The 15087-nt window shown below is 33.9% G+C and overlaps 1 protein-coding gene across 1 annotated transcript in view; it reads right to left on the reverse strand.

Moving 5' to 3' along the window:
• The window catches only part of LOC110440423 (glutamate receptor 2-like), a 100026-nt gene that overhangs the window by 14746 nt on the left and 70193 nt on the right, over nt 1-15087 (reverse strand). Inside the window, exons 4-8 of the mRNA XM_021483493.1 lie at nt 8386-8634; nt 7897-8090; nt 4770-4823; nt 2480-2638; nt 563-784 (exon numbers count right to left, since the gene is read on the reverse strand). Coding sequence (XP_021339168.1) covers nt 563-784; nt 2480-2638; nt 4770-4823; nt 7897-8090; nt 8386-8634 — 878 coding nt within the window. The remainder of the gene's footprint in view (nt 1-562; nt 785-2479; nt 2639-4769; nt 4824-7896; nt 8091-8385; nt 8635-15087) is intronic.

Here is a 15087-nt window from a genome sequence, read left to right on the forward strand (position 1 = left end):
AATATACGCTAAAAAAACGCTAAGAATTGTGTCTCGTGATGCATGGTAATTAAAGCCCCATCAACGACACAGCTTTCAAATAGGCTATATAGTGACAATGACATGCAAATGTAAATATATAAGTGTTAATCACACTGATAAATTCTGAAATGTCACTGGTACAATGTAATAGAATACGATATCTTATTTCGTACCACACCTGGTCTATGTTATTTACCTCTACAGTATGTAGCTTTGAATCGTTGCCTATTTCTATGCTATTTTAACGCGGTTATCGGAGCATGGGTCACTTTTCTGTAATAGTAGTAACAGTAGTAGTAAAAGTGTTAATTTTCACAGAAAATTCAACCCACTATTGAGAGCACGTCATTTATAATTCTGCTTAAGTATCTAATAAAATATATGCATTCTCCATACATTTGTCGTATCATTATCGTAATTAGAGAGTGCGAAACCAGTAATCAGAACCGTTGATGGCAATTAATCCTTCATTAAGACTACACTTAAGTTACTCGAATGTTATCTGTATCCTTCAGCGCCATAGGAAACGATTGCGTCTAACCTGTTTAAGGAACTGTGTAATGTTTTCGCCATGCATCCAAGGAATTGGTGGCGGGTCATTCGTCTGTAGTCGATTACATGGTATTCCTTCTTTGCTGTAATTACTGTTGTAGACTTTTCCACGCCGAAAATTGGGTCGAAACACCTGCTGATTATGTCGCAACATCCGGGAAAACGTGTCGACGATCAGACGGAGAGCATCAACAGCCATGGCTGATTCGGCCTGTAAGGACAACATAGAACGTTTTGGTGAAGAACGACTTGTAACAAGTACGCTCACAGATGTGGACAACGTTATGTTCATTGTTGAAATAAAATCACATGGAAAATATGTCACTTATTAACCAAATGTAGGGTAGTGCAGTGGATAGCGCACTCGCCTTTGCCAAGACGGCCGGGGCTCGAATCCCCGTTCGGACGTACGGATGGATCCCCTGCCCGATCATGTGGGTTTTCTCCAGATACTCCGGTTTTGTCTAACATTAAAAACCTCTACGCGCTACCATCCGGGCCATCAAGACTGAGCAATATAAGTTGTTATTGCATGAAAACACGTCTGATAAAAAAAATCTTGAAAAAATACGGCATAGTTTATTTTCAAAATGCCATATTGGGAGTTATACTACATTGTATGTAATTATTGTCAAGATATTATAAGTACATTGTTGAAAACTGCTTTCATATATATGTAAACAAAAATATATGTTATATTTCTTTATGAAATGAGTTTGTTCAATCTATGAACTGAAGGAAGAACATTTTCACAGCATCTTATTTTGACAGTAAGTAACGTACAGTAAATAAGGTACAGTAAGAAACGTACAGTAAGTAACGTACAGTAAGTGAGGTACAGTAAGTAAAGTACAGTAAGTAAAGTACAGTAAGTAAGGTACAGTAAGTAAGGTACAGTAAGTAACGTACAGTAAGTAACGTACAGTAAGTAAGTTACGTACAGTAAGTAAGGTACAATAAGTAACGTACAGTAAGTAACGTACAGTAAGTAAGTTACGTACAGTAAGGTACAGTAAATAACGTACAGTAAGTAACGTACAGTAAGTAACGTACAGTAAGTAAAGTACAGTAAGTAAGGTACAGTAAGTAACGTACAGTAAGTAAGGTACCTTACTTACTGTACTTTACTTACTCTACCTTACTTACTGTACCTTCCTTACTGTACTTTACTTACTGTACGTTATTTACTGTAACTTACTGTACGTAACTAAATTAGTATACGTTACTTACTGTACTATACTTACTGTACGTTACTCACTGTACTTTACTTACTGTACAATAAGTAACGTACAGTAACTAAGGTACAGTAAGTAAGGTACGTACAGTAAGTAAGGAACTGTAAGTAAGGTACAGTAAGCAAGGTACAGTAAGTAAGGTAGAGTAAGTAAAGTACAGTGAGTAACGTACAGTAAGTATAGTACAGTAAGTAACGTACAGTAAGTAAGGTACAGTAAGTAAGGTACAATAAGTAAGGTACAGTAAGTAAAGTAAGTAACGTACAGTAAGTAAGGTACAGTAAGTAAGGTACAGTAAGTAAGGTACAGTAAGTAAGTTACGTACAGTAAGGTACAGTAAGTAAGGTACAGTAAGTAACGTACAGTAAGTAACGTACAGTAAGTAAGGTAAAGTAAGTAACGTACAGTAAGTAAGGTACAGTAAGTAAGTTACGTACAGTAAGGTACAGTAAGTAACGTACAGTAAGTAACGTACAGTAAGTAAGTTACGTACAGTAAGGTACAGTAAGTAACGTGCAGTAAGTAACGTACAGTAAGTAACGTACAGTAAGTAACGTACAGTAAGTAAGGTACAGTAAGTAACGTACAGTAAGTAACGTACAGTAAGTAACGTACACTAAGTAAGTTACGTACAGTAAGGTACAGTAAGTAACGTACAGTAAGTAACGTACAGTAAGTGGTTGACCGGCTCCAGCGTACTCCGTCTTTTTTGCGCTCATCCAATTCTTATTGAATTTCCTTATTTCATCATTATCTTCAGATACTAGGTCAAATCCTGTAAGATTGACGCCGCCATGCAAGAATCTTCGAAAGTCAAGTTGAGAGAAATCCTGTAAAAGATGTTTATGAAAAAAGCTGAGTATTTTATAATGTTATTGACATTGTAGACCGAGCCAAATTTTAAAATCTTGTAGCTTTTTGATAAAATACTAATTTAATCTTATTAAGAAAAGATATTGTTTGACAATTATAATTGCCGTATTAATAACTGTATCCCATATAAACCCAAACTGTTCATACGACACTGGTTATAATACAGATTATCTTAAGCCTACTTTTGTGGCATCACAATCAGTTTTATAATAAGGCGAACTTTTAAAAAACAAGACATAGAGCTCTCTCCTCGAATTAAACATATCGAAGCGTTATAACAAACTAGACTACCTGCAATATAAATAAAGCATATTGTGTGACTACCTGTATATATAAGGTATATGAGAAAAGGCGCTGGAAATTTCGGATTTTAGATGTTGGAGATAATTTGAGATTACAGGCAATACTGAAGGTTGGTAAGGTATAACAATCAATACTGATTGTTGGTAAGATATCATAAACAATACGTATTGTTGGTAATATATTATAAACAATACTGATTGGAGGTAAGAAATTATAAACAATACTGATTGGATGTAAGATATTATGAATAACACTGATTGGATGTAAGATATTATTTAAATATTACTGATTGTATGTAAGATATTATGAACAATACAGATTGGAGGTAAGATATTATAAACAATACATATTGTTGGTAATATATTATAAACAATACTTATTGGAGGTAAGATATTATAAACAAAACGTATTGTTGGTAATATATTATAAACAATACAGATTGGAAGTAGGATATTATAAACAATACTGATTGGAGGTAAGATATTATAAACAATACGGATTGGAGGTAAGATGTTATGAACAATACTGATTGGAGGTAAGATATTATTTAAATATTACTGATTGTATGTAAGATATTATGAACAATACAGATTGGAGGTAAGATATTACAAACATTACAGATTGGAGGTAAGATATTATAAACAGAACTGATTGGAGGAAAGATATTATAAACAGAACTGATTGGAGGTAAGATAGTATAAACAGTACTGATTGGAGGTAAGATATTATAAACAATACAGATTGGAGGGAAGATATTATAAACAGAACTGATTGGAGGTAAGATAGTATAAACAGTACTGATTGGAGGTAAGATGTTATAAACAATACTGATTGGAGGAAAGATATTATAAACAGAACTGATTGGAGGTAAGATAGTATAAACAGTACTGATTGGAGGTAAGATATTATAAACAATACGGATTTGAGGTAAGATGTTATGAACAATACTGATTCGAGGTAAGATATTATTTAAATATTACTGATTGTATGTAAGATATTATAAACAATACAGATTGGAGGTAAGATATTATAAACAGAACTGATTGGAAGTTAGATATTATAAACAGTACTGATTGGAGGTAAGATATTATAAACAATACAGATTGGAGGTAAGATATTATAAACAACACTGATTGGAGGTAAGATATTATAAACAATACAGATTTGAGGTAAGATATTATAAACAATACAGATTGGAGGTAAGATATTATTTAAATATTTCTGATTGGCTAAGATATTATTTAAATATTACTGATTGGATGTAAGATATTATAAACTATACTGATTTGAGGTAAGATATTATAAACAATACTGATTGGAGGTAAGATATTATAAACAATACTGATTGTAGGTAAGATGTTATTAAAATATAACTGATTGGATGTAATACGTTATAAACAATACTGATTGGAGGTAAGATATTATTAAAATATAACTGATTGGATGTAAGACATTATAAACAATACTGATTGGAGGTAAGATATTATAAACAATACTGATTGGAGGTAAATTATTATTAAAATATAACTGATTGGATGTAAGATATTATAAACAATACTGATTGGAGGTAAGATATTATTAAAATAAACTGATTGGATGTAAGACATTATAAACAATACTGATTGGAGGTAAGATATTATAAACAATACAGATAGGAGGTAAGATATTATAAACAGTACCGATTGGTGGTAAGATATTATAAACAATACAGATTGGAGGTAACCCTTGAAATGGATCTTTCCATCTTCGATCTCATAGTACATTGTAAAATACCTATCAACTTACCAATGTTGCCAATAGATAAAAGTAACTGTGTTTGTTCATCCCGACTTCAGCAATCTGAAAAAAAGAATTGATATTACAAAATAAATTATATCCATGTAAATAGTCTATTGATGTTTATTTTCTTTATTTCACGAAAAGTGATAAACTCGACAGTTGTTGATTCCGATTCCTCTTTTCTTTCTTGCATGTAAAAGTTTTTAACAGTGTTTGACGGAACGTAGTTTTCAGGCAATTTTCAATGTTAAGTAAACGTCAATGAGATACTAACTGATTTTCTCAATCAAATAATATTGCTTTTGATTCGAAAGTTGAAATAATGGGGAAAGTGATCATTATTGTATATATATTAATCTCTTAACTTACAATGTATGTGTTTTCATAAAACTTACTGATGCTGTGTTTTAGTTGCAATTTTGTTTTGCTACTTTAAGAACATCTCACCACTGTACTTCCAAAAATATCAACAGTTATATATATTTCGTTCATTTTGATCATTCAAAAACAATTTCCTGGTGTGAAAACAAATGGTAATAAACAATATTTGAATTAATTACAACTTAAACTATCAGATATAAGCTAAAAATGTGTTTGTATATCTGAACAACAATGGAATTGTGTTTGTAATACAAGTCTCGAGCAATCTCGTGGAATCTTGCGTAATTTTACACTGTAATATAATGGTGATACTGAGACGTGAAATCTATTACTGGAAATTGAAACACTGTTCTTACACACTAAAACAGTACACACTCTACCAACCGCTGATTGGGACTCCTCTGTGGGGTTTCATTACAACACAAAACTGCACACAATTGTACTATTTGATTCTAAATTTTGTCAATTTGTTTTTGCTGACAATAAACCCATCTCCGCAGTTTTTATGTGAATATTGGATGAGAAAATCAAATTTAGATCAATTGCAAGCCCGATAGACATTGCGGTCTAGATCGCTGTTTGGCATACGTCATGATGTGGCTTCAATACCAATAACATGCTCAGTATAGCAAACGCAGTCTGAATACTACACGCGTTATACAAATATGATACTTCGTTAAATCTGTAAAATTATGGATATTTAATATGGGCTACAGAAGACAATTATTAGTGGAATAGACAAATCTTCAATGACAGAAGGTATAGTGTTTGGATAATCCGACATTGAAATATAAATTCAGATGCCCCTGAGGGATCAGTTACCAGCCTAATATTGTTTTTGTGTGTGTATGATCTTCGTTGGTAGCGCATGCATTCGTATTCGCTGATGGTATAAATAAGGATAGTATTCTAGGAATCCAATCAAATACAGGTACCCAATCTGAAAAGTTCTCACTACAAAAATGGCGATAAAGGGAATTGTGAGAATATACTGTTGAGTTCGGAGGCAATATTTTTCAGCTGACTGTGGGCATTTTATGGGAACGATCTGTGTTCCATTTCTGACCGACCCGTTTTTGAGTTTATTGAATTTATTAAAGAAATAATTAAGACTGGTAACAAAAACCCTTTAATTTCACATTCAGACATATCGAAGATGTGCTCTTTTTTTAATTAACCATGTCGATCATATACTAGAATACTCTACTAATTTAGAGAACACGGACATAACAGGGTACTTCTACATCATACCACGATTACTGACATGATAATCCAAAGCCTCCATCGTTAGTGTGCCTTGTTGGTTTGTGGTGCCATAGTGGGGGTCGTCAATGAAGCACAAGACGCTTCCCCTTCCGGACACCGTGTCTTAGTCTCCTCGGACACCGTGTCTTAGTCTCCTCGGACACCGTGTCTTAGTATCCTCGGACACCGTGTCTTAGTCTCCTAGTACTTTCCGTCGTACTTATGTTGCCCCAGTTTTTATATAGGTATGAATGTGTTTTAATCTAATGAGACATACAAAGTATGTTCTGCACTTTACTTCCTTGAAGCAGAGTATACTAAGCAATCGACAACAAAGGACCCGACATATTTTTTTTTTATCTAGCAATTATAAAATAGGAGCAAGCTAGTTCTCCTCAAACCAACATGTTCCATTTGTTGGACAACATATTGAAATGGACTGCTAATTGAATGTTGTAGATAGTTGCATTATCAAAATCATTAAATCACTTTAAACAGATACATTATCTTTTTATTAGAAAACTGTTTTATTAAAATTGTTTACTGATGAAACATAAATATTTATCACATCAATTTATATAAAATGTTATTACATGCTTCCAATATTGCTTCTTAAAATGAATGTATAAAATGTAAAATGAAATACGGTGAACATATTATCAAAATGGGGGAAAAAATGCTTTGTATTTAGACTGACCTCATAAGAATCTATTACATTAATGTTCTAAACGAAATATTCAACCTTATGACCAATATATTAATTCTCATTAAACTGACAAATAAAGAAAAGTATCAACAATTCGAGATGAAATTGCATTGCCATATACATGTATCAAGATGTGGCTTCAATTAAAAGAAGAATGTTCTGTTATATTGTACACTAAATATTAAAAGTGTTCTACGCGATGAATTTTGAAAATACATTCATTTTAAAAAGATATTAGGCGTTGGATTGAAAAGCAATTACCTGTTGCAAAATAGATTGTTTTAACCTGTTGCAAAGCCTGTCCAAAGTTTGTTTTAATTCAAACTATATCATGTTTATCTGTTTAATTGCAAATATTATGTTTTAAAATAGCTTAATCGATGTTTGATCCTGCATGAAAATGGATTCAACTGCCTGATAAATTTCGGAAATACGCATTTTTTTATGTAAACAATGACTTTTAAGTTGCTGTTACTTCCATAAGCTTGCTTGTCGCCTTAATAATTTCACGAGATTCGTTAGTGATGCATATTGTGCGACTTTATTTAGACCGTGTCGATATCTGTTTTTGTTACTGATTTCGACGTTTTATATATTGTGTAAAAAGCCATATAGAACTAGTTTGAATGCATCATGTGGTAGAAAGTATGGATGCAATGCCGATGTGTCCAATACGAGTGCATATTCTAAAATATTTCGAACTATGAACTGAGTTACAGCTTTACGTGTAACTAAAACAGTTATCTTAATAAAGAAAACAATTCCGGAAGTATATGCATGAGACAGTGTGGTACTACTTACCTGTTTTAGGATAGATTCATACGCCTGTTGTGAAGTGAGATCCAGTATAATTGCCTTTTCCACATTATCCTTAATAAACCTGTCTAGATGTTTCAGCTCTTCATGCGCGTGATTCACGTCATTCAGGCGACGGAAACCAATTTTCAAATCTTTTGCTTTTTCGGACTGATAGATTTGCTGTAAACGTTGTAGACCTGTCAGAATAACGATATACATATATTTATTATCTATAATTCATTTAGGACTTTTCTTGTGATTTTTATATGCAATTTAGGCAACAGATTTTGCCTATAAATAAGGACATAAGTATATATTATGTAAGAGTATATAAACCCCTTTTATTTAATACAACAGAAGTAAATTGAAATGTGTGTTTACATAAAACTAGAGTACAACAAGAATATATTGAAGTGTTGACAGTATTTTAGCGCAATCACACTTTGGTGCATTATTGACTTTTAACAGATAAGTGCAAGTCGAGATAACAACCTTCATCCGAGTCGTACAGGAAATGTACAAACTTCCACTTGTAGAATAAGATCATGTCGACAATGGCCATAGTGTAAGACGGCTTCATATGAACTTGGAAAGGTGCGTCAAAACGGGTGACCACACGGGACAGGCTCGGTGATATATACGGCATGTGGAAACGTCGAGTGTAGGCTTCGACTATGTCCAGAGAATTGATGTCCTTCATTCCATAGAATAGAAACACCCCACTTGACATCTGAGTACAGACTGAAATATGATGTTAATTGTTAATATTTAGATCTGACGCCACCTAACTTCTGAGTACAGACAGAAATATAATGTTAAGTTTTAATATTTACATCTGACGTCAACCTCCTTTGAGTACAGACTGAAACATTTGCAGTGCATCATCCCTTTGCAATGTTAAGAAAATGCTTTCCGTGCTGTGAAACTATAACTTTAATTAGTCATTCGACCACATGGGGTTATTTGTTTCACAGCATTTGAAGCATTTCCTTTTACGTCTGAAAACATTGACTTTGCTGTATCAAAAACTTTACGAACTGATGTTAGTTGAGTTAAATAACTCAATGAAGCATTAAGACTTTTTTGAAATATAAAAAAAGGAGTGATTGTTAACTGCCAGGCTCATACAGTTTAGCAACAATAGCAGTGATAGAAACATCACCTCATTGGTTAAAACATTAATCACTTCAATCTGGGAACGTTCATCATATTTGAATAGTTATTATATAGAACCAGAGTGTATTTGATTCAAAAATACCAGCAGAGATAATGCCCGAACTCCCATACAACAGGAACACATCTCTGCACATCTAAGGGAATGCATGCTACCAATCTTGGTACGATAACACAAACTTAAATAAGAACTTGCTATCAGAAGTTCAAATGTAATCACAGGGGAAATGCACTGGAACTAAATGTCAGTTGCTTTTCTAGTGACACCAAGTGGTGATTGCATTGTCGTAATATCAACAGTCAATTGAATTATCATGACATCAGAATGTTTATTACGGTATTCATGCCATCAATTGTTAGTTGATTAACATTACTAAAAGTGTCCAGTATGACTCTTGTGTTTAAACAGCCAATGACATTTAACTGGTAAGGACAAACTTAATCACTTGAGAATTAGGGAAGTTAGGCAAAACGACCCTATAATGATATTTATAGAGAAACAGTCACCGGCTTGGTGACGATACGTATATTTTTCTTTTGTTTTGTTTATCTCTTTCCCCCAGAAATCTGTTTAAGAAATGTCTGTGTTTATTTTTAATGATGAACAAACGTATTTTTACTGATATGTGTGAACAACCTTGCGTTTTATTCTATGGACATTTATCATGGTATGCCAGATTGTTTCACATACTTTCGAAAAGGTAACACTTTAGAGTAGTATTGCTTACATGTATAGAAACAAGCACAAATATCCAGGAATCATACATATTTATCTTATTTTCGGAAGAATTCATCTGATCTAAATCAAATTAGTAACTAAATAAATTTGTCTGGGTCGTATATAATGAAAATACGAATCAACGTAAATGTGTCACAATAAACACCATGACCGTTATAGTATAGTGTGTGTTGATACTGTGATATATTCTGTCCTTGTGTTGATACTGTGATATAGTCTGTCCTTGTGTGTTGATACTGTGATATATTCTGTCCTTGTGTGTTGATAATGTGACATATTCTGTCCTTCCATGTTAATACTGTGATATATTCTGTCCTTGTGTTGATACTGTGATATATTCTGTCCTTGTGTGTTGATAATGTGACATATTCTGTCCTTCCATGTTAATACTGTGATATATTCTGTGCTTGTGTTGATACTGTGATATATTCTGTCCTTGTGTGTTGATACTGTGATGTATTCTGTCCTTGCGTGTTGATACTGTGAGATATTCTGTCCTTTTGTTGATACTGTAACATATTCTGTCCTTGTGTTGATACTGTGATATAATCTGTCCTTGTGTGTTGATACTGTGATATGATACTGTGATATATTCTGTCCTTGTGTGCTGATACTGTGATATATTCTGTCCTTGTGTGTTGATACTGTGACATATTCTGTCATTGTGTTGATACTGTGATATATTCTGTCCTAGTGTTGATACTGTGATATAGTCTGTCCTTGTGTGTTGATACTGTGCTATATTCTGTCCTTGTGTGTTGATAATGTGACATATTCTGTACTTCCATGTTAATACTGTGATATATTCTGCCCTTGTGTTGATACTGTGATATATTCTGTCTTTGTGTGTTTATACTGTGATATATTCTGTCCTTGCGTGTTGATACTGTGAGATATTCTGTCCTTTTGTTGATACTGTAACATATTCTGTCCTTGTGTTGATACTGTTACATATTCTGTCCTTGTGTTGATACTGTGATATAATCTGTCCTTGTGTGTTGATACTGTGATATGATACTGTGATATATTCTGTCCTTGTGTATTGATACTGTGACATATTCTGTCCTTGTGTGGATACTGTGATATATTCTGTCCTTGCGTGTTAATACTGGGACATATTCTGTCCTGGTGTGTTGATACTTTGATATATTCTGTCCTTGCGTGTTAATACTGTGACATATTCTGTCCTTGCGTGTTAATACTGTGACGTATTCTGTCCTTGTGTTGATACTGTGACATATTCTGTCCTTGTGGTGATACTGTGACATATTCTGTCCTTGTGTATTGATACTGTGATATATTCTGTCCTTGTGCTGATACTGTGATATATTCTGTCCTTGTGTGCTGATACTGTGATATATTCTGTCCTTGTGCTGATACTGTGATATATTCTGTCCTTGTGCTGATACTGTGACATATTCTGTCCTTGTGTGTTTATACTGTGATATATTCTGTCCTTGTGTTGATCCTGTGACATATTCTGTCCTTGTTTGTTGATACTGTGATATATTCTGTCCTTGTGTGCTGATACTGTGATATATTCTGTCCTTGTGCTGATACTGTGATATATTCTGTCCTTGTGTATTGATACTGTGACATATTCTGTCCTTGTTTGTTGATACTGTGATATATTCTGTCCTTGAGTGTTGATACTGTGACATATTCTGTCCTTGTGGTGATACTGTGACATATTCTGTCCTTGTGTTTTGATACTGTGATATATTCTGTCCTTGTGCGTTGATACTGTGATATATTCTGTCCTTGCGTGTTAATACTGGGACATATTCTGTCCTGGTGTGTTGATACTTTGATATATTCTGTCCTTGCGTGTTAATACTGGGACATATTCTGTCCTGGTGTGTTGATACTGTGATATATTCTGTCCTCGCGTGTTGATACTGTGACATATTCTGTCCTTGCGTGTTAATACTGTGACATATCCTGTCCTTGCGTGTTAATACTGTGACATATCCTGTCCTTGCGTGTTAATACTGTGACATATTCTGTCCTTGTGTATTGATACTGTGATATATTCTGTCCTTGTGCTGATACTGTGACATATTCTGTCCTTGTGTGTTGATCCTGTGATATATTCTGTCCTTGTGTTGATACTGTGACATATTCTGTCCTTGCGTGTTAATACTGTGACGTATTCTGTCCTTGTGTTGATACTGTGACATATTCTGTCCTTGTTTGTTGATACTGTGATATATTCTGTCCTTGCGTGTTGATACTGTGACATATTCTGTCCTTGTGTGTTGATACTGTGATATATTCTGTCATTGTGTGTTGATACTGTGATATATTCTGTCCTTGTGTGTTGATACTGTGATATATTCTGTCCTTGTATGTAGATACTGTGATATATTCTGTCCTTGTGTTGATACTGTGATATATTCTGTCCTTGTATTGATACTGTGATATATTCTGTCCTTGTGTGTTGATACTGTGACATATTCTGTCCTGGTGTGTTAATACTGTGGTATATTCTGTCCTTGCGTGTTGATACTATGATGTATTCTGTCCTTGTGTGTTGATACTGTGATATATTCTTTCCTTGCGTGTTGATACTGTGACATATTCTGTCCTTGTGCGTTGATACTGTGATATATTCTTTCCTTGCGTGTTGATACTGGGACATATTCTGTCCTTGTGTGTTGATACTTTGACATATTCTGTCCTTATGTGTTGATACTGTGATATACTCTGTCCTTGTGTTGATACTGTGATATATTCTGTCCTTGTGTGTTAATACTGTGATATATTCTGTCCTTTCGTGTTGATACTATGATGTATTCTGTCCTTGTGTGTTGATACTGTGATATATTCTGTTCTTGTGTTGATACCGTTATATTCTGTCCTTATGTGTTGATACTCTGATATATTCTGTCCTTGTGTTGATACTGTGACATATTCTGTCCTTGTGTGTTGATACTGTGATATATTCTGTCCTTGCGTGTTGATACTGTGATATATTCTGTCCTTGTGTGTTGATACTGTGACATATTCTGTCCTTGTGTGTTGATACTGTGATATATTCTGTCCTTGCGTGTTGATACTGTGACATATTCTGTCCTTTTGTTGATACTGTAACATATTCTGTCCTTGTGTTGATACTGTGACATATTGCGTGTTGATACTATGATATATTCTGTCCTTGTGTGTTGATACTGTGACATATTCTGTCATTGTTTGTTAATACTGTGACATATTCTGTCCTTGTGTGTTGATACTGTGATATATTCTGTCCTTGTGTATTGATACTGTAACATATTCTGTCCTTGTGTGTTGATACTTTGATATATTCTCTCATTGTGTGTTGATACTGTGATATATTCTTTCCTTGCGTGTTGATACTGTGACATATTCTGTCCTTTTGTTGATACTGTAACATATTCTGTCCTTGTGTTGATACTGTGACATATTCTGTCATTGTGTTGATTCTGTGATATATTCTGTCCTTGTGTGTTGATACTATGATGTATTCTGTCCTTGTGTGCTGATACTGTGATATATTCTGTTCTTTTGTTGATACTGTGATATATTCTGTCCTTATGTATTGATACTGTGATATATTCTGTCCTTGTGTGTTGATACTATGATGTATTCTGTCCTTGTGTGTTGATACTGTGATATATTCTGTTCTTTTGTTGATACCGTGATATATTCTGTCCTTGTGTGTTGATACTGTGATATATTCTGTCCCTGTGTTGATACTGTGATATGTTCTGTCCTTGTGTGTTGATACTGTGATATATTCTGTTCTTGTGTGTTGATACTGTGACATATTCTGTCCTTATGTGTTGATACTGTGATATATTCTGTCCTTGTGTGTTGATACTGTGATATATTCTGTCCTTGTGTATTGATACTGTGATATATTCTGTCCTTGTGTTGATACTGTGATATATTGTGTCCTTGTGCGTTGATACTGTGATATATTCTGTCCTTGTGTGTTGATACTGTGACATATTCTGTCCTTATGTGTTGATACTTTGATATATTCTGTCCTTGTGTTGATACTGTTATATATTCTGTCCTTGTGTGTTGATACTATATTCTGTCCTTGCGTGTTGATACTGTGACATATTCTGTCCTTGTGTTGATACTGTGATATATTTTGTTCTTGTGTGTTGATACTGTGATATATTCTGTCCTTGTGTGTTGATACTGTGATATATTCTGTCCTTGTGTTGATACTGTGATATATTCTGTTCTTGTGTGTTGATCCTGTGATATATTCTGTCCTTGTGTTGATTCTGTGATATATTCTGTCCTTGTGTGCTGATACTGTGATATATTCAGTCCTTGTGTTGATACTGTGATATATTCTGTCCTTCTGTTGATACTGCGATATATTCTGTCTTTGTGTGTTGATACTGTGATATATTCTGTCCTTGTATGTTGATACTGTGATATATTCTGTCCTCCTGTTGATACTGTGATATATTCTGTCTTTGTGTTTTGATACTGTGACATATTCTGTCCTTGTGTTGATACTGTGATATATTTTGTTCTTGTGTGCTGATACTGTGATATATTCTGTCCTTGTGTGTTGGTACTGTGACATATTCTGTCCTTGTGTTGATACTGTGATATATTTTGTTCTTGTGTGTTGATACTGTGATATATTCTGTCCTTGCGTGCTGATACTGTGATATATTCTGTCCTTGTATGTTGATACTGTGATATATTCTGTCCCTCTGTTGATACTGTGATATATTCTGTCTTTGTGTTTTGATACTGTGACATATTCTGTCCTTGTGTTGATACTGTGATATATTTTGTTCTTGTGTGCTGATACTGTGATATATTCTGTCCTTGTCTGTTGATACTGTGATATATTCTGTCCTTCTGTTGATACTGTGATATATTATGTCTTTGTGTGTTGATACTGTGACATATTCTGTCCTTGTGTTGATACTGTGATATATTCTGTTCTTGTGTGTTGATCCTGTGATATATTCTGTCCTTGTGTTGATTCTGTGATATATTCTGTCCTTGTGTGCTGATACTGTGATATATTCTGTCCTTGTATGTTGATACTGTGATATATTCTGTCCTTCTGTTGATACTGTGATATATTCTGTCTTTGTGTGTTGATACTGTGACATATTCTGTCCTTGTGTGTTGATACTGTGACATATTCTGTCGTTGTATTGATACTGTGATATATTCTGTCCTTGTGTGCTGATACTGTGATATATTCTGTCCTTGTGTGTTGATTCTGTGATATATTCTGTCCTTGTGTTGATACTGTGATATATTCTATCCTTGTGTTG

This window comes from Mizuhopecten yessoensis, unplaced genomic scaffold (genome assembly GCF_002113885.1).
Source record: "Mizuhopecten yessoensis strain PY_sf001 unplaced genomic scaffold, ASM211388v2 scaffold11181, whole genome shotgun sequence".
Taxonomy (NCBI): Eukaryota; Metazoa; Mollusca; class Bivalvia; order Pectinida; family Pectinidae; genus Mizuhopecten; species Mizuhopecten yessoensis.